This window comes from Elephas maximus, chromosome 25, assembly GCF_024166365.1.
Source record: "Elephas maximus indicus isolate mEleMax1 chromosome 25, mEleMax1 primary haplotype, whole genome shotgun sequence".
In the NCBI taxonomy this organism is placed as follows: Eukaryota; Metazoa; Chordata; class Mammalia; order Proboscidea; family Elephantidae; genus Elephas; species Elephas maximus.
In genome coordinates this window covers 60,063,418-60,089,008 of record NC_064843.1, presented here as the reverse complement: position 1 = coordinate 60,089,008, position 25,591 = coordinate 60,063,418, and the positions used below count along the sequence as shown (strand labels likewise).

At 46.5% G+C, this 25,591-nt stretch overlaps 1 protein-coding gene across 1 annotated transcript in view; it reads right to left on the bottom strand.

Annotated features, from left to right (window-relative positions):
* Nucleotides 1-21,663, bottom strand: part of SLC24A3 (solute carrier family 24 member 3) — a 677,514-nt gene extending 655,851 nt beyond the window's left edge. The window contains exon 1 of the mRNA XM_049870001.1: nucleotides 21,190-21,663. Within this exon, the coding sequence (XP_049725958.1) occupies nucleotides 21,190-21,637 (448 nt within the window). The 5' untranslated portion in view covers nucleotides 21,638-21,663. The remainder of the gene's footprint in view (nucleotides 1-21,189) is intronic.
* Between the last annotated feature and the right edge of the window lie 3,928 nt (nucleotides 21,664-25,591).

The following is a 25,591-nucleotide window of genomic DNA, read 5'->3' as shown; positions in this document are numbered from 1 at the left end:
ATATATATATATACGTGTACGTGCTGCACATATATCCATACATATAATAGAGCATATGGGGAGCACAGTTAAGAAAACTTCTTAGACATACAAATGCTTTGTGGGACTGACTTACTGGGCTTGAAGGCAAAGAACCATAGTGTTGAGAGCCATCTAGGTCAACTGGCATAACACAGTTCATAAAAGACAACATTCTACATTTTAGTTTGGTGAGTAGTGGTCTCTGTGTCTTAAAAGCTTGCGAGGCAGGGGGGCGGAGCCAAGATGGCAGACTAGGCAGACGCTACCTCGGATCCCTCTTACAACAAAGACACGGAAAAACAACTGAATCGATCACATACATAACAATCTACGAACCCTGAACAACAAACACAGATTTAGAGACGGAGAACAAACTAATACGGGGAAGCGGCGATTGTTTTCAGAGCCTGGAGCCAGCGTACCAGTCAGGTACGGCACAAGAACAGAGAGCTGCTCCACCCCCCTGAACTAACCCCGGGAGGGGGACCAGCCGGTTCCGTGGGCGGCGTGGGACGCAGCCGGTAAGAGAAGTCCCCTGGAGGCAGTGACTGGTCTTGGAACAGGGAGAGCAGCATCCCAGCCGGGGAACCGTCCCGCCGGGATTTGCACTGGACGCAGGTACAGCATAAACACCGAGAGCTGCTCCACCCCCCCTGAACTAACCCTGGGAAGGGGCCCAGCCAGGTCACGCGGGCGGCGTGGAACACAGCCGGTAGGAGAAGTCCCCGGGAGGCAGCGACTGGTATTGGAGCGGGGAGAACAGTGTCCCAGCCGGGACACTCGGTCACGGCACAAGCACGGGGAGCTGCTCCACCCATCTGAACTAACCCCAGGAGGGGGCCCAACTGGTTCGCGGAGGCGGCACGGCCACGCGGCTGGAGGGACGAGAAGTCCCCAAGAGGCAGCAACTGCTTTTGGAGTCGAGAGTGCACTGTCCCAGTAGGGGAGCCTTGACGCTGGGCGTGGGGCTGGAAGCGGAGGATCTGACCGTGACTCCAGTGGGCCAGACCCCCCGGGGGCAATCTCCACACAGCCAGCACACATAGGCCACGCGCCCCGCGGGAATCTCAGATATAATAGTCATTCCAAGCAAGACAAGCAACTCTGGCTATATTCTGAGGTGCTACTCTCCTATCCCTCTGTTCCCTCCCCCACCCTCCCCAGGCAGCTTCATTAACATCCGAATAGCCTGAGCCAGAGGGAGAACTCTGATAGGGATCTGACTGCATTTTTTTTTAGCGGATTTTCTGGAAAAACTAGTTTCCCAGTGATGGCTCGGAGACAACAATCCATATCAAACCACTTAAAGAAGCAGACCATGACAGCTTCTCCAACCCCCCAAACAAAAGAATCAAAATCTTTCCCTAATGAAGATACAATCCTGGAATTATCAGATACAGAATATAAAAAACTAATTTACAGAATGCTTCAAGACATCACAAATGAAATAAGGCAAACTGCAGAAAAAGCAAAGGAAAACACCGATAAACCTGTTGAAGAACTCAAAAAGATTATTCAAGAACATAGTGGAAAAATTAATAAGTTGCAAGAATTCATAGAGAGACAGCATATAGAAATCCAAAAGATTAACAATAAAATTACAGAATTAGACAATGCAGTAGGAAGTCAGAGGAGCAGACTCGAGCAATTAGAATGCAGACTGGGAAATCTGGAGGACCAGGGAATCAACACCAACATAGCTGAAAAAAAATCAGATAAAAGAATTTAAAAAAAATGAAGAAACCCTAAGAATCATGTGGGACTCTATCAAGAAGGATAACCTGTGGGTGATTGGAGTCCCAGAACAGGGAGGGGGGACGGAAAACACAGAGAAAATAGTTGAAGAACTCCTGACAGAAAACTTCCCTGACATCATGAAAGACGAAAGGATATCTATCCAAGATGCTCATCGAACCCCATTTAAGATTGATCCAAAAAGAAAAACACCAAGACATATTACCATAAAACTCACCAAAACCAAAGATAAACAGAAAATTTTAACAGCAGCCAGCGAGAAAAGAAAGGTTTCCTTCAAGGGAGAATCAATAAGAATAAGTTCAGACTACTCAGCAGAAACCATGCAGGCAAGAAGGGAATGGGACGACATATACAGAACACTGAAGGAGAAAAACTGCCAGCCAAGGATCATATATCCAGCAAAACTCTCTCTGAAATATGAAGGCAAAATTAAGATATTTACAGATAAACACAAGTTTAGAGAATTGGCAAAAACCAAACCAAAGCTACAAGAAATACTAAAGGATATTGTTTGGTCAGAGAACCAATAATATCAGATATCAGCACAACACAAGGTCACAAAACAGAACGTCCTGATATCAACTCAAATAGGGAAATCACAAAAACAAACAAATTAAGATTAATTAAAAAAAAAATACACATAACAGGGAATTATGGAAGTCAATAGGTAAAAGATCACAATAATCAAAAAGAGGGACTAAATACAGGAGGCATTGAACTGCCATATGGAGAGTGGTACAAGGCGATACAGAACAATACAAGTTAGGTTTTTACTTAGAAAAATAGGGGTAAATAATAAGGTAACCACAAAAAGGTATAACAACTCTATAACTCAAGATAAAAGCCAAGAAAAACGTAACGACTCAACTAACATAAAGTCAAACACTATGAAAATGAGGATCTCACAATTTACTAAGAAAAACGTCTCAGCACAAAAAAACTATGTGGAAAAATGAAAAATGAAATTGTCAGCAACACACATAAAAAGGCATCAAAATGACAGCACTAAAAACTTATTTATCTATAATTACGCTGAATGTAAATGGACTAAATGCATCAATAAAGAGACAGAGAGTCACAGACTGGATAAAGAAACACGATCCATCTATATGCTGCCCACAAGAGACACACCTTAGACTTAGAGATACAAACAAACTAAAATTCAAAGGATGGAAAAAAATATATCAAGCAAACAAAAAGCAAAAAAGAAGAGGAGTAGCAATATTAATTTCTGACAAAATAGACTTTAGACTTAAATCCACCACAAAGGATAAAGAAGGACACTATATAATGATAAAAGGGACAATTGATCAGGAAGACATAATCATATTAAATATTTATGCACCCAATGACAGGGCTGCAAGATACATAAATCAAATTTTAACAGAATTGAAAAGTGAGATAGATACCTCCACAATTATAGTAGGAGACTTCAACACACCACTTTCGGAGAAGGACAGGACATCCAGTAAGAAGCTCAATAGAGACACGGAAGATCTAATTACAACAATCAACCAACTTGACCTCATTGACTTATACAGAACTCTCCACCCAACTGCTGCAAAGTATACTTTTTTTTCCTAGCGCACATGGAACATTCTCTAGAATAGACCACATATTAGGTCATAAAACAAACCTTTGCAGAGTCCAAAACATCGAAATATTACAAAGCATCTTCTCAGACCACAAGGCAATAAAACTAGAGATCAATAACAGAAAAACTAGGGAAAAGAAATCAAATACTTGGAAAACGAACAATACCCTCCTGAAAAGAGACTGGGTTATAGAAGACATCAAGGAGGGAATAAGGAAATTCATAGAAAGCAACGAGAATGAAAATACTTCCTATCAAAACCTCTGGGACACAGCAAAAGCAGTGCTCAGAGGCCAATTTATATCGATAAATGCACACGTACAAAAAGAAGAAAGAGCCAAAATCAGAGAACTGTCCCGACAACTTGAACAAATAGAAAGTGAGCAACAAAAGAACCCATCAGGCACCAGAAGAAAACAAATAATAAAAATTAGAGCTGAACTAAATGAATTAGAGAACAGAAAAACAATTGAAAGAATTAACAAAGCCAAAAGCTGGTTCTTTGAAAAAATTAACAAAATTGATAAACCATTGGCTAAACTGACTAAAGAAATACAGGAAAGGAAACAAATAACCCGAATAAGAAACGAGAAGGACCACATCACAACAGAACCAAATGAAATGAAAAGAATCATTTTAGATTATTATGGAAAATTGTACTCTAACAAATTTGAAAACCTAGAAGAAATGGATGAATTCCTGGAAAAACACTACCTACCTAAACTAACACATTCAGAAGTAGAACAACTAAATAGACCCATAACAAAAAAAGAGATTGAAACAGGAATCAAACAACTCCCAACAAAAAAAAGCCCTGGCCCAGACGGCTTCACTGCAGAGTTCTACCAAACTTTCAGAGAAGAGTTAACACCACTACTTCTGAAGGTATTCCAAAGCATAGAAAATGATGGAATACTACCCAACTCGTTCTATGAAGCCACCATCTCCCTGATACCAAAACCAGGTAAAGACATTACAAAAAAAGAAAATGATAGACCTATATCCCTCATGAACATAGATGCAAAAATCCTCAACAAAATGCTAGCCAATAGAATCCAACAACACATCAAAAAAAATAATTCACCATGATCAAGTGGGATTTATACCAGGTATGCAAGGCTGGTTTAATATCAGAAAAACCATTAATGTAATCCATCACATAAATAAAACAAAAGATAAAAACCACATGATCTTATCAATTGATGCAGAAAAGGCATTTGACAAAGTCCAACACCCTTTTATGATAAAAACTCTTACCAAAATAGGAATTGAAGGAAAATTCCTCAACATAATAAAGGGCATCTATGCAAAGCCCACAGCCAATATCACTCTAAATGGAGAGAATCTGAAAGCATTTCCCTTGAGAACGGGAACCAGACAAGGATGCCCTTTATCACCGCTCTTATTCAACATCATACTTGAAGTCCTAGCCAGGGCAATTAGGCTAGACAAAGAAATAAAGGGTATCCGCATTGGCAAGGAGGAAGTAAAGTTATCACTATTTGCAGATGACATGATCTTATACACAGAAAACCCTAAGGAATCCTCCAGAAAACTACTGAAACTAATAGAAGAGTTTGGCAGAGTCTCAGGTTATAAAATAAACATACAAAAATCACTTGGATTCCTCTACATCAACAAAAAGAACACCAAAGAGGAAATAACCAAATCAATACCATTCACAGTAGCCCCCAAGAAGATAAGATACTTAGGAATAAATCTTACCAAGAATGTAAAAGACCTATACAAAGAAAACTACAAAGCTCTACTACAAGAAATTCAAAAGGACATACTTAAGTGGAAAAACATACCTTGCTCATGGATAGGAAGACTTAACATAGTAAAAATGTCTATTCTACCAAAAGCCATCTATACATTTAACGCACTTCCGATCCAAACTCCAATGTCATATTTTAAGGGGATAGAGAAACAAATCACCAATTTCATATGGAAGGGAAAGAAGCCCCGGATGAGCAAAGCACTGCTGAAAAAGAAGAAGAAAGTGGGAGGCCTCACTCTACCTGATTTCAGAACCTATTATACAGCCACAGTAGTCAAAACAGCCTGGTACTGGTACAACAACAGGCACATAGACCAATGGAACAGAATTGAGAACCCAGACATAGATCCATCCACGTATGAGCAGCTGATATTTGACAAAGGACCAGTGTCAATTAATTGGGGAAAAGATAGCCTTTTTAACAAACGGTGCTGGCATAACTGGATATCCATTTGCAAAAAAATGAAACAGGACCCATACCTTATACCATGCACAAAAACTAACTCCAAGTGGATCAAAGACCTAAACATAAAGACTAAAACGATAAAGATCATGGAAGAAAAAATTGGGACAACCCTAGGAGCCCTAATACAAGGCATAAGCAGAATACAAAACATTACCAAAAATGATGAAGAGAAACCCGATAACTGGGAGCTCCTAAAAATCAAACACCTATGCTCATCTAAAGACTTCACCAAAAGAGTAAAAAGACCACCTACAGACTGGGAAAGAATTTTCAGCTATGACATCTCCGACCAGCGCCTGATCTCTAAAATCTACATGATTCTGTCAAAGCTCAACCACAAAAAGACAAACAACCCAATCAAAAAGTGGGCAAAGGATATGAACACACATTTCACTAAAGAAGATATTCAGGCAGCCAACAGATACATGAGAAAATGCTCTCCATCATTAGCCATTAGAGAAATGCAAATTAAAACTACGATGAGATTCCATCTCACACCAGCAAGGCTGGCATTAATCCAAAAAACACAAAATAATAAATGTTGGAGAGGCTGCGGAGAGATTGGAACTCTTATACACTGCTGGTGGGAATGTAAAATGGTACAACCACTTTGGAAATCTATCTGGCGTTATCTTAAACAGTTAGAAATAGAACTACCATACAACCCAGAAATCCCACTCCTGGGAATATACCCTAGAGATACAAGAGCCTTCATACAAACAGATATATGCACACCCATGTTTATTGCAGCTCTGTTTACAATAGCAAAAAGCTGGAAGCAACCAAGGTGTCCATCAATGGATGAATGGGTAAATAAATTGTGGTATATTCACACAATGGAATACTACGCATCGATAAAGAACAGTGACGAATCTGTGAAACATTTCATAACATGGAGGAACCTCGAAGGCATTATGCTGAGCGAAATTAGTCAGAGGCAAAAGGACAAATATTGTATAAGACCACTATTATAAGATCTTGAGAAACAGTAAACCTGAGAAGAACACATGCTTTTGTGGTTACGAGGCGGGGAGGGAGGGAGGGTGGGAGAGGGTTTTTTATTGATTAATCAGTAGATAAGAACTGCTTTAGGTGAAGGGAAAGACAACACTCAATACATGGAAGGTCAGCTCAATTGGACTGGACCAAAAGCAAAGAAGTTTCCGGGATAAAATGAATGCTTCAAAGGTCAGCAGAGCAAGGGCGGGGGTCTGGGGAACATGGTTTGCGGGGACTTCTAAGTCAATTGGCAAAATAATTCTATTATGAAATCATTCTGCATCCCACTTTGAAATGTGGCGTCTGGGGTCTTAAATGCTAACAAGCGGCCATCTAAGATGCATCAATTGGTCTCAACCCACCTGGAGCAAAGGAAAATGAAGAACACCAAGGCCACACGACAACTAAGAGCCCAAGAGACAGAAAGGGCCACATGAACCAGAGACCTACATCATCCTGAGACCAGAAGAACTAGTTGGTGCCCGGCCACAATCGATGACTGCCCTGACAGGGAGCACAACAGAGAACCCCTGAGGGAGCAGGAGATCAGTGGGATGCAGACCCCAAATTCTCATAAAAAGACCAAACTTAACGGTCTGACTGAGACTAGAGGAATCCCGGCGGCCATTGTCCCCAGACCTTCTGTTGGCACAGGACAGGAACCATTCCCGAAGACAACTCATCAGACATGAAAGGGACTGGTCAGCGGGTGGGAGAGAGACGCTGATGAAGAGTGAGCTAATTATATCAGGTGGACACTTGAGATTGTGTTGGCAACTCTTGTCTGGAGGGGGGATGGGAGGATAGAGAGAGAGGGAAGCTGGCAAAATTGTCACGGAAGGAGAGACTGAAAGGGCTGACTCAAGAGGGGGAGAGCAAGTGGGAGTAGGGAGTGAGATGTATGTAAACTTATATGTGACAGACTGATTGGATTTGTAAACGTTCACTTGAAGCTTAATAAAAGTTAATAAAAAAAAAAAGCTTGCGAGTGACCATCTAAGATACAACTACTGGTCTCTTCCCATCTGGAGCAAAGGACAGTGAAAGAAATCAAAGATTCAAAGAAGCAATTAGTCCACAGGACTAATGGCCCACAGGAACTACAGCCTCCTCAGGCTGAGACTAGAAGAACTAGATGGTGCTCGGCTACCACTACCAACTGCTCTGACCAGGGACACAAAAGAAGATCCTGGTTGGGATGAAGAGAAAAATGTAGAACGAAACTCAAATTCATAAAAAAGACCAGACTTATTGGACTGATAAAAACTGGAGGAACTCCTGCGACAATCACCATAAGACACCCTTTTAACCTGGAATCAAAGCCACACCCGAAAGTCACTTTTCAGCCAAATAATAGATTGGCCTACAAAATAAAGGAAAACACCTGAAAGGACTGTGCTTCTTAGAACAATCAACTGTAGAAGGCCACACGGGCAACACTTGCCCAAAAGTAAAGACGAGACGGCAAGGAGGGGCAGGGAAACTGGAGGGATGGACACAGGGAAGGCAGGGTGGAAACTGGGAGAGTGCTGACACACTGCGGGGATAGCAACCAATGTTACGGAATAATTTGTGTACGAATTACTGAATGGGAAACTACCTTGCTGTGTAAACTTTTCACCTAAAACACAATAATACACTGGAAAACAAACAAACCTGTGCAAAGGGTTTGCATGGCTATGACCTTTCAGAAGTAGATCACCAGGCCTTTCTTCCAAGGTGCCTCTGGGTGGATTTGAACTGCCAACCTTTCAGTTAGCAACTGAGTGCTTTACCATTTGCACCACCTAGGGAATCCAAAGAATGGCCAAGTAGAGAGATAGTACAACCATCCTTTCAACTGTGGTTCTTAATGTTTTCACTGTTATTACTTTCAAATGAGGTACATGCTTTTCCAGAATCGAAGGCAATCCAACGGGGTGGGCAGAAAAACCTCTGTCATGGCAGATGGGCCAGGCCTGAAACACCACAAGGAAGCCCAGAGGGTCACTGCATATGGTGAACCACAGAGCAGCAACCAATACCCAACATCACAAAAAGGATAGGTGTAGGAACAATTTTTTGCCTCATTTCTTTGGAGTGTAAAGAAAAGAATGAAAGTCAGGATGTGTCTACACTGACAGGATTCAGGGCAGGGGGGTGGGGGGAGAGGCTGGTGAACCTGTCAACGTAATTGTCATCATTTCTGTACAACAAGTTCAACAGGAAGCTCCTGAGTAGAGGAGGCAGCCAACACTGGGTAAAGGCGGGTGCAGTGCGTTCTGGGCTGAAGGACAGAAGGAAAATTTTACTCCATACATATTCCACACACTTACTGTCCAGCTGCAGCCCAGGCCTCTCAGAGGTGACCGCCTGCAATCTCTTTCTGTGTCTACCATGAATCTACGGACTGGCCTCCTCAGAGATGCAGTTCTGCCATCCTCTCCTTCCTCCCTTAAATCTATCCCCGCCCAACCTGAAACCGGCTCACCAAACACCATCAACTCAATCAGGTGTGAGGATAAGCTAGTCTTCATTTTCCTCCAATCACCAACTGACTTCCCATCATGTTCAAAACCCACACCTGGCGAATCTCACGCTGCCACCCCTTAGTGACATCTTAGGAGGATTCCATGAGTTTATACTGAAAATGCAGTCCGGGGGAGGGGACAGGCCATCCTCAGAGAGCCCTGGGCAGGGCACCTAGGAAATGCTGCTGGGCTTTCAAAAGTCTGGTGGGACTTCTGGTTAAATATGGAAAATTAACCACACAAATTTATCATTGTTCCCTGTCTACTCGCCCCATCCAAAACAAGCTTACAGAGAATATTTAAAAGCATAAACCAACAAAGAAACGGAGAAAGGAAGAAGAGACAATAAAACATGTGGGAGGCTAGAAAGCAACAGGACCAGTGACCACTGAGAGCAGACCCAGGAACTCAGCACCCTCAGCACCAAAGAAGATAAGCCTAGAACCACATTCATTTCCTGGAGAAGTCCCCCAAAGGCCCCAGAATTGTCCACATCACCACCTCTTGGAGTGAGGGGCAGAGAGGGGCCTGAAAACAACTGGTTTCTTTGACACTCAGCTTAAGACTCAGTCTCAGATTCCCTCTCAAATTCTACACAGTTCAGAAGTCTCTTCCCACCTCCACCCCAAGAAGCTTGGAGGATCAGGCACAGCGGGCGGGGGCACCCATACTAAAAGCAGGCATATTCCATGAAAGCTTACACACTGGATACCAAGCCTGCTCCAAGCCCACCCCAGCCTTCTTCTCCCCCTTGGGCTCCCACAGGTAACCAGGTGTTCACCTTCCAGACAGGAGACCAGGCAATATTTCCCTGGAAAATCTGACCAGCACTCCCCACCCCAAGAAAAACCTACAGATACAGACATGAAGCACTCCCCAGTGAAATGGTCCAGCCAGATCACCTGACAGACGCTCACAAACGGTAAGACCCTTCTCCACACAATTTCCAATCATCCCCTTAATGGCGCCACTCAAAAATGAGCAGACACCAAAGACCACATCTTATTTGAAGAAAGCATAATATGAAAGAGGAAACGAGACAAACAGACAATTCCAACCTGGAGAAAAAGAGTCCTTACAGGGGAAATAATGCTTCAAAGGACTCCTGTTAATACACGTAGGGAGAGAAGAGAGGACAGCACAACGATGAGGCAGAAGAGGCTGCTACAAAAATAACTTTTGGAGAAAAAAGGAGCTCTCGGAAATTAAAAATTGATAGCAAAAATTAAAAGCTCAGTACAAGAGTTGGAAGATACAGCTGAGAAAATCTTCCAGAAATGAGAGAAAATAGGAAAGAAGAGATGCGAAAATTAGATCAGTCCAGGAAGCCAAATATCTAATTAACAGATTTAAAAAGAAAAAAAGGGAAACAGCTTGTTGTTGAGTCAACTCTGACTTATGGTGACCCCATGTGTGTTAAAGTACAGCTGTGCTCCACAGAGTTTTCAATGGCTGGTTTTTCAGAAGCAGGTTGCCAGGCCCTTCTTCCACAGCACCCCTGGGTGGACTTGAACCTCCAACCTTTTGGTTAGCAGCCAAATACACTAACTGTTTATACCACCCAGAGACTCCAAATAATAGATAGTCCAGGAAACTCAGGATGAAGAAAATCATAAAAAAAAAAAAACAAAATGAGAACTTCCCAGACCTGAAGCACAGGAGTATCCAGGTTAAAAGGACCTGGGTGCCCAGGAAAATGGGTGAATACAGAACCACGTCAGTCACATCAACATGAAATTTTAGAACCTTAGGAGCAAAGCAACGGTCATATAGGCTCTCAGAGAAAAAAAGCAAGCTTCATACAAAAAAAAAAAAAAAAGAAAAACCCCTAGGATGGTATCAGACTTCTCAGAGGCAACACTGGAAGCTTAAAGATGACAGTGCAATGCCTTCAAAATTCAGAAGGAAAGTGTTTTCCAACCTAAGTTCTTAGCCCAGCTTAACTCCTCTAAGTGCGGAGGTAAACTGAATATGCTTTCAAACACACACATCTCCAGCAATGACTTTCCATGCTCCCTGTTTTAGGAAGGCTCTGGAATACGTGCTCCCCACAATGTACACCACGAATGAAAGAAGAAACCAAGACAGACACAAGAGCGGCTTCCAGGAAACAGCGCTTCCACACAGAGAGGGCTGAGGAGGTGTCCGGGATGCAGCTGAGGGAGTTCCCAAGGCGGCTGGCAGTGGGCCAGCAGACTGAGCAAGCCACCTGGGTGAACTGGAACAGGTCAGAGGGATGCGGTAAAAACTTCCTCAGGAGAGCCTGAGAGAATGGCTAGTATCACTGCACATACTTAGAAGAGAGTAGGACAACGGGAAGAGTGTGGGCTTAAATTAGTGGTAAAGATCTAGAAAACTAAGCAAGCAAAACAAGTATGAATTCATTTTCAGGACAGGAAAATTTAATCACACTGTATTTCACAGCTTGGCTATGAATAGCATTTACGCAGCTGAAACAGGTAAACCGAAAACAAAAAACGGTTGCCATGGAGCCGATTTTGATTCAAGGCAACCCCCTGTGTTACAAAGAAGAACTATTCCACAGGGTTGTTTTTTTTTTTGGCTGCAATCTTTACAGCAGTAGATCTCCAGGCCTTTCTTCTGTGGCCCCTGGGTGGGTTATAAGCACCAACCTTAGGTTCGCAGTCGGGAGCAATCCATTTGTGCCATCCAGGGACCTTGAAGGTAAACGCTGACTATTAATCTAACCCAGTGGTGCTCAACTTGGCTGCATGTTGGAATCTGCATTGCTTTAAAAAAACCCCAATGCCCAGGCCACACCTCAGAGTGTTACGTAAGACCCTCTGGGAGTGGAATGCAGGCAGAAGTAATGCTTAAAGATTTCCCCAGGTGATTACAATGCGCGGGCAAGACAGAAAACTGTGGATCTAACCAAAGACATGGTTTTTTACCCTTATGTAATCTACTCACGAATCTTTCTTTATCTGCAGCCCCAACTGCTTCTAACCTCGACTTTCAACTGTCAGCGATATTCCACCTAGAGGTCCACCAGCTCTCAAAGTCAAAATGTCCAAAAATGAAATTTTTCATATTCCTTCTTTAAAATGGTCTTATTGACTTCCTGATGTCAATTTGTAGCGCCCTTTGTTCCTTCTCAAGACACCTGCTTGTTACTTTCTGCCCTCCACAGGTTCAAATTCAGTGGCAGCCTGGCTCCACAGAGTGAAAATGACTGTGTGTGTGTGAGTATGTGTGAGTATGTGTGTGACAGAGAGAGAGAAAAAAGGACTTTTGAGAAGATCAAAAACATGCAAAAGCACAAAAGGAGAAACGAAGAGAAAAATTCAAAGCTGCAAATGTGAAATTCTCCCAAATCGAATTACAAGTGATTTGTTCACCCTCTCCTAGAGATGGTTATTGACAAGCAAGACATAATTGCTAGATTTCATTATCTAAATTAGCAATTTCAATAGTTGGGACAACTCCAGAAATGACAGAAGCATTTTCCTGTTCCCTCAATCTCCTACCCAATCTCTAAGCTCTAAACTCAAAGGGTGGGACCAGCCCCCTCCACTGCCTGGTCATGGGTGCAGGTGAAGCGAGAGTCTATCCAGGTCTCAAATCTACATATTGCTATTCTAATCCCACGCTCCCTTTCTACACCATCAGTATCATGAGAAGGCCAAGGCTTCACCTGGGGTCTGTGTCTAAAGCCCGATCCCCAGCTACAGCCCCTAACGGTCTCTGGGGCACCAACTTACGTCTGTACCTGAAGTAAGTGAGAAAAGCTGTTTTCCCGGCCCCCTCACCAACCTTTCGTATTATCACATTTTCAATTTTTGCCAATCAGATAAATGAAAAATGTTATTACATTATTTTTTAATTTGGATTTCCCTGGCTATCATTAAGGCTGAGAATTTTTACTTGTGCCTATTGGCCATTCACAATTGTTATTTTGTAATCTGCCTGCCTGTATCTTCTGCCCATTTTTCTATTAGTTTGCCTTTTCATTCTGAGTTCTTTACCAGTCTAGTTCTTTCCATTTTTTTAGGTTCAAGTGACTCCTGGCCACCCAGGCCTTTCACATGCCAAACTGTATTTCTCACAACCTCCCCTCCTCCAAAGAAAAAAAAGTTGCCGGTAAGTTGATTGCAACTCAAAGCAACCCCAAAGCGACCCTATAGGACAGAGCAGAACCGCCCCATAGGGTTTCCTCAAACCCCACCGCTGTCCAGTCAAGTCTGACTCATAGTGACCCTCGGTTAACAGCCGAGCTCTTAACCTCTGTGCCACCGGGCCTCCATATTTCTCCGAACTCATGAAAAATTAGCCGTTCAGGGCCTTTTACCCACTGAGGTGTAAGCACCGTGAGGGTAGTATCTGTCTGAGACACAGCTGTCACCCCAGCAACTAGCAAAGAGCCTGCCACTTGTTCTACATTACAAATGAATGAAGGCCCCTGGATCTTATACCAGTCAGGATCCAGGCAAGAACTCACTCATGGGATTCCTTGAGAGGTTCGTAAACCGACTCTTCAATGAGGTATGGGCAGGGTTAACGGGTAGCAAATCCCCAAGACTAGCACTGTGAGGGGCCTCACCACCCCAGGTCAGGAAAGGAGGGATGAGGGAAGAACAGCAGTTGGGCTCAACACGACCTCCCTGCAGCCTTAGGAGAGAGCCTGGAAGATGTCCTCCAAACCTGATAATTGGAGTTCAATGATTAAAACGACCTGGACAGACCCGTCGCCCCCATTCAAAGAAAACCTCCTCCACTTGAATCCTCAGCACTTCAAATTCTAAAACCCTACAGGACAACACCTAAGTGAAACCACTGCATACTACAGACAAAGATCATTGCAAAACAAGCTCCACGGGACCAAAGGCAGAACAGCCAGAAAACGACTCGCATCCCCTTCCTGGCAGCACCACCCAGTTGTTTCAGGGATGTCTTCTGAACTCCCCGTACCTCAGTCTCCCCATTGTACTGTCATTCCCCCCTTCCTGGCAGCACCACCCACTCGTTTCAGGGATGTCTTCTGAACTCCCCGTACCTCAGTCTCCCCATTATGTCAGTCTCGTACTGTCATTCCCCCGAAACACTCTCTCACTCAAGGAAAAGAAATCTCCTTGAAGACACACAGAGTTGCCAAAATCCTGTTCTATCAGCCAAGTTCCACCAGGCCACAGAATGCTCAGCGAATAGCTGGTTTTGCAATTCTTTTGGCTTGGCCAATCCTCCAGGGTAAAAAAAAATCTTCCCACAAGGATTCAAGGTTTGCGAGTGAAGGAAATCTTTAAGAGAAAAATCTGGGTTGATGAGCAGCTAAGAAAAGCCAAGAGGAAAGAGACACATCTATATATGTTTAAGCAGAAAATAGAAAAGGTTGAAAAGCGATGTGTTTCTAAAATACCGCTTCTATGAAAACAACCTTCTGTTACTCCTCTACTCCCCGGCTGCCTGAAAAAGGCAGTGTGATTCCCCAGCTTTTACGCATGGCCTCACCGGCCGAGGCTGGGAAATGCAGAGGAAAGTAGGCGCCGACACAGGTAGCCATGAGTTCAAATTCTGTCGCCTAACTCAGTGACGCCAAGCAAGTCACTTCACCTTTCTGCAGCTCAGTGTTGCCCCATGAAAAGTGAGTTGGGGACACAATTATAAATCATAAAAATAAAGGGTGTACTAGCTAAAAAAATGCAGGCACTGTTCCATCAATACAGACTTCCGAAGTAGATCTCCAGCCCTTTCTTCCAAAGCACCTCTGGATGGACTCGAACCTCCAATCTTTGAGTCAACAGCCACACACGTTAACCACCTGCACCACCCAAGGACTCCATGTGGCAGTCAGCGAGCTCCTAATACACTGTAACCTGCCTTCCATGCAGGAGACCCAGGTTCGATTTCCGGCCAACGCTCCTCACGTGCAGCCACCACCTGTCTGTCAGTGGAGGCTTGCACGCTGCTATAATTCTGAACAAGTTTCAGCAGACCTCCCAGACTAAGACCGACCAGGAAGAGAGGCCCGATGATCTACTTCTGGAAATCAGACAAAGAAAGCCCTATGGAGTACAAAGGTCCAATCCTCAACCGGTCACGGGAATGTCACAGGATCAGGCATGGGGATGGTACAGGACCAGCAGCATTCGGTTCTGTTGTGCATGGGGCTGCCATGAATTGGGGGCCAACTCAATGGCAGCAAAAGACAAGTTTTTATCACAGGCGCTATAATTCAGAATTTATTTTCAAATATCTTTTAACACCAACTATGGGCTGAGGGAAACCCTGGTGATGTAGTGGTTAAGAGCTACGGCTGCTAGCCAAAAGGTCAACAGTTCAAATCCACCAGGTACCCCTTAGAAAACCCATGAGGCAGTTCTACTCTGTCCTATAGGGTCGCTATGAGTCGGAATTGACTTGACAGCAATAGGTTTGGTTTTTGGTTATGGGCTGAGTGACTGTGGAACATTAACAGGGTTCCTGACCTCCTGGAGCCCACAATCAGGTGAAGGAGATGTTACTCAAATCGCTATCAAATGAATACACAATGACCAGCTATGACAGAGCTATGAAGTGTGTTCAGTGAGTAAAATGGGGACTTCACCCTGTCAGAAGTGAAGGATGGGGACTAAGGAGTTGCAGTGGGGAAAGGGCAGCCTGGCAGAGGGCCCAGCAAGAGCTCCAGGGCAGAAGCAGAGCTGCCCTTTTGAAGAATAGCATAAGGGCCAGGGTGGCTGGCGCAGGAAGAGGGTGGGAAGTGGAGCAGGAGACAGGGCTGGAGAGTCCTTCAAGGCTGGCCTGTGCGTCACATAGAGGAGCAGGGCTGTGATTCTGGAGGAATGGGAAGCCTCAAAGGTAAAGATGAAATCTCAGTTGCCGTTGAGTCATGGCGACCCCATGTGTGTCAGAGTAGAACAGCACTCCATAGGGTTTTCGATGGCTGTCTTCTCAGAGTTACAGTGCCAGGCCTTTCTTCCAAGGTGCCTCTGGGTGGAATTGAAAACCTTCGCCCTTTCAGTTACAAGTGAGCATGTTAACCATCTGTGCCACCCAGAGACTCCAAAACACATATATGAATAAATATATGCATAAATATACATGAATATATAATTTACACATAAACATTAAATACAAATATGTATAAGAATAAGTAAATATTTTATTTATTTATTCCCCGTTTGCCACCTTGGAAAATGTCTACAATCATTCCTAGGTTATGATCTCTAGATTTTTCAAAGATGGTCACCCCACAATTTCTCATCCCACATGCACTTCTCACAGTGTGACCCTGAAACCCCTTCATTGAGTGGCAGGACTGTGCATTCTCTCCTTGAACCTGGGCTGATGTTTGTCACTGTCTCAACCAACAGAAAAGAGCAAAGGCGGCACCATGTGACTTCTGAGGCCAGGACATAAAAACGCCACACATTTCCACCCTGTCCTCGTGGAACACTCACTCGGTCTTGGAACCCAGCTGCCACACTCAGGAAGCTCAAGCTAAGCTACATGGAGAGTCCATGTGGAAAGGCCACGTGGGGAGGCCACATGTAGGTGCTCTGGCTGCCAGTCCACCTGAGGTCCCAGCCAATGTGAGCGAAGATGTATCCATATGATTCCAGCTCCCAGCTGCATGTCACTCAGACTCTGAATCTTCCCAGCTGAGGCCCAGGCCCCAGAGAGAGGAAAGCTGCTAGCCCTGCTGTGCCTTGTCCTAATTCCTGACCCACTGCATCCATGAGCATAAATCAATAAAGCAGTTGTTTTACACCACTACATTTTAGTATACAATTAATACACACAGCAATAGTAACTGGGACAGAAGTATCCCAAAGTTTAAGAGATATATATATGTATGTATATACATATATATGCATATGGTGGTATAGTGGTTAAGAGCTTGGCTGCTAACCAAAAGGTTGGCAGTTCAAATGCACCAGCCACTCCTTGGAAACCCCATGAGGTAGTTATACTTTGTCCTATAAGGTTTCTATGAGTCAGAATCAACTCAACGGCAATGGGTTTGGTTTTTCGTTTTTTATGTATATAAACCAAAAACTAAACCCACTGCTGTCGAGTCAATTCCGACTCATAGCGACCCTATTGGACAGAGTAGAACTGCCCCATAGAGTTTCCAAGGAGCGCCTGGTGGATTTGAACCACCGACCTTTTGGTTAGCAGCCGTAGCACTTAACCACTACGCCACCATGACACATGTATGTATATGTATTTAAAAAAAAAAAAAAAAAACGGTTGCTATCAAGTTGACTGCAACTCACAGTGACCCCATGTGTGTCAGAGTAGGACTGTGTTTCACAGGGTTTTCAATGGCTGATATTTTTGGAAGTAGAGAGTCAGGCCTTTTTTCCAAGGCACCACAGGTACACTCAAATCTCCAACCTTTTGCTGTTTGCACCACCCAGGGACTCCTGTATCACCCACTGACCCATTGCCGTCAAGTCAATTCCAACTCATAGCAATCCTACAGGACAGATCACAAGTGCCCCCATAGAGCTTCCAAGGCTATAATCTTTATGGGGAAGGAGCACTCGTGGTAGAGTGGTTCAAACCCACCAGCCTTTCTAGGGGAAAAAGATGTGGGAGTCTGCTTCCATAGATTACAGCCTTAGAAACCCTCTGGGGCAGTTCTGCTCATCCTACAGGGTAACTATGAGTTGAAATTGACTCAGTGAAAATAGGTTTGGTTTTTGGTTTAATCTCTATGGAGGCCGACTGCTGCACATCTTTCTCCTGAGGAGGGCCTGGTGGGTTCGAACCACTGACCTTTCAGTTTGCAGCTGAGCACTTAAACCACTGCTCCACCAGGGCTCCTGACTCCCATTTATAGGTATAAGTATACGTACATGTGAGCTCGCGAGGAGTGCATTTTTCCCCTTATTCACCGTTTACCTCCCTGAAAACCTCCTAAAGGGAACGTCTGTAATTACTCCTGAGTTAGCACCCCGGGGCTTCCCCACATCACTTCTGGAAAAAGCTGACCAAGTTCTTTACTTCAAAGAAATATTAAACACTTTTAAACCACTCAAAATATACAAAAGTAATCCATTCTCACTGTAAATATAAAGCCCTTATTAAAATATCTGACGCCATATTCAATCGGTTTTGAAAACAGAGATCAAAAATGAGACTTCACTGGCAACAACTACATAAACAGGGCACCAAGGGTCCTTCTTTCTGTCCGGACTACCGAAAGCCCAAACATCTGCAGGAGTGTTTGCCAATTAAACAGGCAACACATATAAAGTACTTAACAGTGCCTGGCACTTAAGAGTCCACCAAATTCTAGTTACTGTTATTGCTTTTGTTATTATTAGAATGGACTTCTTTTTTTTTAATTCCAGCACTAATACATTCTGACCTAAATTAAATAATCCTCTTGTCCCATTGCGGCAGAAAATAATCTGTACTGACTTTGGTTAAACGTCAAGAAAGAAATCTCAGATCCCATATGACCAGAAATTATATAACATCACTGCCCCATCTGTAATTTTGGTTTGATAAAATAACTGTCCTTTAAAAAAAAAAAAAAGTTTCCCCCCCAAAAAATGTGTTTTCAAAAACAAGCTTCTAAGAAGTTACATTTAACAATCACTGCATGGCTTCCAAGGTGAATAAATAAAAAGGCTGCCTTTTTTCATTATGAAGGTACCCCTATGTGATTATATAAATATTACAATGCTGGGCCAAAATGATGGCATGGATCCCAGGGAACAGAAGTGGGAGCAAAGAGCCAGGTTTCCTTGGTTTGGGTTTTTCCTCTACTCCCCAACTGCTGTGTGACCTTAACCAAATCACTCAGCTTCTCTGAGTCAGTACCTTTAAAACAAGGCTAACTTTCAAACTTTGTATCCATATTGAAAGAACCATTAAACAGAGTGATCCACAAGTTTCCAAGGTAAATGTCACCGTTTAAATGCTTAAGTATGCTGAATGGCAATTCCCCAATCAAAATAATAAGTTTGCAGACCCACATGCTTTAATTAATATGTTAAAATTATCTTGAAAAGTCTGTGTCTTGCTGCAAACTATTACCATTCAGCACATACGGAGATCATCTACACCTAATGAAGAAAAGGTGATCAGAGACAGAATTGCAACTAGCATCGCATTTGGGGGAAATAAACAGAGGCTGGACTGCATCCTCCTTAACACTGTTGGCTTTTAACTGTTCGGTCTTTGGTTGCTGGGATTAAAGTCTTCTTAAATCCTACATGTATGGTAATGAGGGAAAAGAGGGCGGTGAATGTGAATATATGAATGGTGGAAAGGAGAAAGGGAAGAGATGGGGAAAGGGCTGTGCTCTGGAATTACGCCTGAGTCCCTGCTCCTGAATATAAATGTCCCTGCTGGGGAAACCATTCTACAATTACAGGGGGGTCACCAGGTATCAAGTTTGCACAGTGCCTGTCCCCACCACTAGCCCAACATCCCAGCTTGCCCAGAAGCCTGGTAGCCCCCTGCAGATGACTGACTTAACTGTCCTGGTCACATTCTCCATCCAAAGAAAAGGTCTTCAGATCCTGGAAAGTGCTGGGAACTCTATGACTCTGAGAGACCCAACACGCAGGAAAAATGGCCGGCATATAACTGACATGGAATGGCTCTTTCCAAAGGTGGCATGAACTTGAAACCAGCTTGTCACTCATAACATTTGGGAAGATTAAAAGGAGTCAATGAAAACCCTCTTGGTGAGAAACAGTCAACAGACTGACGAGTGACAGGTCTGCATCTGCCCCTTGGAGAGCTTCCTGTCTTCTCTCACCCCGGCACAGTCCCGTGAGTGATACATCTCCAAGACCAGATAATCTGGGATTCTGGAGCAACGGAGAGAGCAGTGGAGTCAACCAAGACAGACTCTCTCATATTACCATATATGATGAAGTCTACCAAGAGGTCTGCTCAGACCTGAACAAGGACGGCCATCTGGCTGAACCACAAAGCACAAGACCAGCCAATCTGCAGGAGATTCCTTTCCTAATTGATGACACCTTTAAAAATATTTTACCATCACTATCAAAATGTCTTTATTCTGCACTTCATAACACCTTGTATTAGAACTACGCCTGATCTTAACACCACAGCACATATTTGTAACTGCTTTTTCTCACAACCATTTATATGACTGTTTTCCCATGAACTGTGCCACTTTTAATGGCCAGATTATAAAACAGTTTTATAACAGTTATTCTTCCAAGACCTTCCTTAGTTTTTAAACAGCTGTACCCCAGGGTCCAAACCATTTTCAGCAGACAATGGTTCCGGACACATTTTCCACAAGGTCTATTTCAGCTCAAGAAAGGCCAAGGGCAAAGACAAAAGTTGTGGGTTAATGGGCAACCCACTGAAAGGGCAACTTGCTGGGGAATGGCTAGAGTTGGGTCGTGCAGCCCAAGTCACTTCCTTCCAGAGCTACAAGTCCACAAAAAGGAGCTGCGGGATAGGAATCCAGGTCTTCCCAGTGAGTTTAAGGGAACTAGAGCACTCCTGAACCCTGGCTGGATGCCCAACACTCTTTTTCTATCTGTACTTCCCAGCACCTGTTCTAGAAAGGCAGGTATGGGTATTTCTACCTGGTTCATCCTACCTGTTTTACAGGAAAAACATACGGAGAACTATGTGTCAACCAGCCAACCAGCCCCCTTCATCCCTTCAATAAGCCAAAGAGTAGCCAGGTGGTACACCCGTACAGGTACCGAATCTCACAGGGACAACTTTACTACTGGCCTTTGTGGGACTCATTTAGGTAAGAACCCCCCACTGGGACCACCAGTCCCTCCGGATGGCTGTTAAGAGGACAGAGACACGAGGCACAGGTAAAGAGGCTTGAGGGCAGCTGGGCGCCCAAGGGTGCTGTACACTTCTATGCTCCGCAGTCCTTGCCTTCAGGTGACCCTCCTCTGAGCTCCTCCGAGGTGAAAGGGGGGGTCCTCGTGTCCAGCAGCCCCGCCGCGGGCCCAGCGTGCTCAACCAGCGGCCCCAGCCGAGAGGCACTGCCAGGCCGCCCGCAGCAGCCACGCGCCCAGCTCGGGAGCCCCCGAGAGGCCTGAGCCGCAGCGCCCACTCGGGGCGGGCGGCGAGCACTCACCCTTCTGCTCTCGCAGGCTCGACAGCGACCAGAGCAGCAGCGCCACCGAGGCCAGGAAGCAGAGCTGGCTCAGCAGCAGATCCCTCCGGCGGCGGCGGCGGCGGCGGCGGCGCGCATGGTCCTCGTCGCCGGGCGGCTGCATCCTCCGGCGGCCGGGCGGCGGCCCCGGCGGGGGCACGGGCGAGCGGCACCAGCTCCGGTCGCGGGCGGCCGCGGCGGGGACGGCGGCCGCGGGAGGCAGCCCTGCGCGCAGCAGCCGCGCGTCCTCGCTGCGCTCCCACCCGTCCTCCTCCTCTTCCTCCTGAGCGCTGCTGCCAGTCTCTCCGTCGTCGTCCCCGTCGTCGCTATCACTCAGTCCCTCCTCCCCCTCCTCCTCCTCCTCCTGCTCGCCGCTTGCCCGCGCTGCCGCCTCCCGGCGCTCGGGGTCCCTCTCCTCCTCGCGCGCCATGGCTCCCACGCTCCGCGCCCGCGCTCGGCCTCGGGCGACGGCGCGGCGGGGGTGGCGGGGGCGGCCAGGAGGCGGGGGCGGCAGCGGCGGAGGAGGAGGAGCGGGGAAGGACCGACGGGAGGTGGGTCCGCCGCTGGCCAAGTCCGCCGGCTGGCCAGGCCACCCAGGGCTGGCTCGGCCTCGCGGGCTGCAAGACCGCGTCGCGGGCCGCCGCCTACTCCACGGTCCACGCGGGGGGAGCCGGACCGAGCCTGGGATGAGTCGGGGCTGGAGCGCGCGGAGAGCCCCCAAGCGAGCTGAAGCGAGGGCGAGCGCACCCCTTCCCGCAGCCTGCAGGGATGGCAGCTGCTGGGCCCGGGGAGCGTGGACGGGGGCGCCGCTGTGGGGCGCGGCGGAGGGAAGAGGGCAGGCAGGAGCAGTGCCTCGGACGCAGCCGGCGCTGGCCGGTCGCTGCTGGGCGAGGGGAGCTTGAAGAGGAAACGAGGAGGTGGGGAGCCCTGTGCACAATCCTTCCTTCCTGGGGCGGGGATGAAGGGGTCAGCCAGGGTCCCCCTCTCAGGACACACACGTGCAGCCAACAGGTGAGGGTCTCTTCAGCCCCCTCTAACTTCCCAGAGAGTGTGCGCCGCGGGTGCACTTGGCTGCCCAAGCCTAGCCACCGGCCTCGCCTCCTCCCATGGGCCTCCTGGATTCTCCCCCCCAACCCCTCTCTTGGGGAAACCCCTGCGTGCTAGACCTGGACAGGCTTCCCTAGAGGCTGCACTGCTTGCTGGGGTGTCCTGGCTCCCCCATCTGGCTCAGGCCCACACTTCACTCCCTGATCCTACTAGACCAAGCCTAATGCTATGGCTGAGAGAAGGGGGACAGCTGGCGGTGTCCCTGGGAGAGGCAGATGGAAGGACCATGGCCAACTTTGGGAAGGGCCTGCTGGCTTCCTGCAGGGAGCATCACCTTGCTCCCCCATTCCCCTGCCTCCAGCTCCTTTTTTGCCCCGCCCCCCGCCCCCGAATGTGTCTCCGCTGTCCTAGAGCCTGGCGGGCCCACAGCCCTCTAGAAGGTACTCTTTTGGAAAGGACATGGAGTGATCCCTGCCTCGGCAGCCCGTTCTTCTCAGACTTCCCTGCCTCCCTGGTACCTCCCTAGGGCTTCTGGCAGGGGACAAGTAGTGCCCCAGAAGGCCTTTGTGGTGGGGCTTTAAACAAAGGGGCTTGTTCCAAAGAGGATCCCCTGGGAAGGGGGTGCCTGTCTGGGTGGCTGTCTCGCGTGGAATCCAGCTGCAGGAGGTCTGGCTGTGGGGAGAAAGGAGGGGTAACCTCTGTACAGGTTTCCCCACTCTTAGGCTTGGGAGAAACCAAAGTCCATATACACCCCCACCTGTGGGTGACCTCCTACCACAGCCTTTGAAATTACCTGTAGCAGCATTTGAGGACAACAGGGTCACAGCAAAGGACAAAGCAGGGAATTATAGGTGGCTTCTTTCCCACCAGAGGGGTGGGCGGCTTTCATACCATTCATTTATTTACCCCTGTTCTCACCGTGGCATCTTGCCAGACACAGCACCTTCTCTACCCTGTAGTGTCCTTTTGCTTTGGTTAACAAGTACTGAAGAGGGTTTGGAAATATGCAAGTACCTCAGGCTGGTGGGCGTTACCTCCATCCAGTATTCAGAAGCACAGAAAGGAGCAAGTAGGAGCTGAGTAACTGTCCTTCATTCAACTAACTGGAAAAGACAGTCAAAATGCTTTTTCTAGAATAACTAGGAAAAGTAAAAGGCGGGAGAAGGGACCTGGAACTAGGGAATGGACGCTAGCTGGCGGGGGGAAATGTCGTATGCGCGAGAAATTGTACAATCTGGTGGTGGAGGATGTTAGGAAGGCAGCCAGGAGAGGGCGGGGGAAAAAAAACAGGAATTGGCAGTTCCCTGAAAAATATCTCAGCACCTTCAGAAAGAGAGAGAGAGAGGGCACATACGCAAGCTAGCTAGCTCCTGGGGCACACGGAAATTCTTCTTTTAGTTTATATTCATCTTGACAGGAAAAAGGAGGATGTTGAAGTAAACAAGAAAGACCCCTGAGCAACCAAACACTACCCAGGGAAGACTAGTGGGGGCTCTGATCAACAACCTGATAGCACCTCAGGCCTGCTGGGTTCCTCACGTGGAGCAGGCTTGGTGGGTCCTTTTGGGAACCTGCCTTCATCAGGGACGTTCCTCTTCTTCCTTCCCCCAGGTACCAAGCTTGGGGCTAGCGCAGCTCTCAGGTCATCCCTCAGCACCAAGAACAAGAAGGGAGATGGGCCCCAGGGGGCTCCTTTTCCAAGGAAGACAATTATTTTTCCTACCTGCCCCCTCCCAGTCTTCGGAAGCTCCCCCAGGAAACTGAATTTAGAAGGAGCCAGAGCTGAAATGATGAATGTGCTTTTTATCCTTGGCCATCAGGAATCTTCTGAACCCTGAGGTGGCTTTTGCCTTTTACTTCTTAATCTGTTTGCATTTGAATTTGACCTCACGTTTTGTGCAAGCAGTCTTGGGAGAAAATTCCAGGGCACTCTTCAGTCTGAGTATCTGCCTGCTTGACAAGCACCAACCCAAGATGTGCAGGGGTCTTCACAGGGGCATGACAGCGTTACAAGAGCACTCCCTCGCCTTGGCTGGGTGCTGGGGGGTCACCGTCCATGCCCCCATTGTACCAACTATGAACATTCCAGTTTCAGTTCTGCTTAGAGACTTTGGGCCTGACCTGGGCAATAGAAGTGGCTTCTCTTGCTCCTATGACAAAGAAAGAAAAACCTCTCATGGCCACATTTGCCAACTGTCAGCCTGGCCAGCTCTTACTCAGCCCTGTGGGTAGAGCCTGGTCAGTGCCCAGCCACCACCTATCTCCTGTGCCTTCCTGCCCTAGTTCCAGGTCTCCAGGCTGTCCTTGGCCACAGCGCCCAGACCTAAAAGAGCAGTTTCCGCCACAAACCAAGACTGTGTCTCTATAACACCCAACTGTGCCAGTCCTACCAGACAAGAGAAAGTTAGATGGGAGGGAGGGAGAAAACCAGAGAAGCCACTCACTCCTCGGGCTGCCCGAGAACACAGACAGACATGGCCCAGGAAAAGAGAAGAAAGACCACTAGTTGTTCCTATAAAACCTTGTAAACCAGGAAGGTCAAGTGTTGCCCAATGGGGGAATAAAAGAGAAAGGAACCCTTTCGTGGACTATCACTCAGACCATTCTCAGATGTATAATTCCCACCTGGTGCCTGCTGTCATTACATCACTCGACGGTGTCATTGATGTTGTGAGCTGCCATGAAGTCACCCCAGCTCGTGGCGATCCCATGCACAATGGAACGGCCCTGCATCATCCCCATGATTGGTTGTGGATCAGACCGTTCTGATCTATAGGGTTTTCATTGGCGATTTTCAGAAGTAGATAGCCAGGCCTTTCTTCCTAGTCTGTCTTAGCCTGGAAGCTTTGCTGAAACCTGTTCCACATCACAGCAACACGCAAGCCCCCACTGACAGGTGGTGGCTGCACATGAGGTGCCTTGGCCAGGAGTCGAACCCAGGTCTTCCACACGGAAGGAGACCCTTCTGCCACCGATATTGATTGTATTGGTCGGCCTGCACAGGCACATTCACCCAGATTCCAAGCAAAACTGCGCTTTCACTGAGAACCGCCTGGCAGCTCACTCCTCTCCATCCTTGTCAGCTCCTACTCACATGCAGGTGAAACTGCTCCTTTAGACTCTTCCCAAGCTGGCAGTATTTCAAAGGAAGACAAAGTCATCACTCATATGTGTGTGAGCCTTCCCGTTACCAGGTGTCTTAGTCATCTAGTGCTGCCGTAACAGAAATACCACAAGTGGATGGCTTTAACAAAGAGAAATTTATTTCCTCACAGGAAAGTAAGCTAAAGTCCAAATTCAGCTCCAGGGGAAGGCTTTCTCTCTCTGTCGGCTCTGG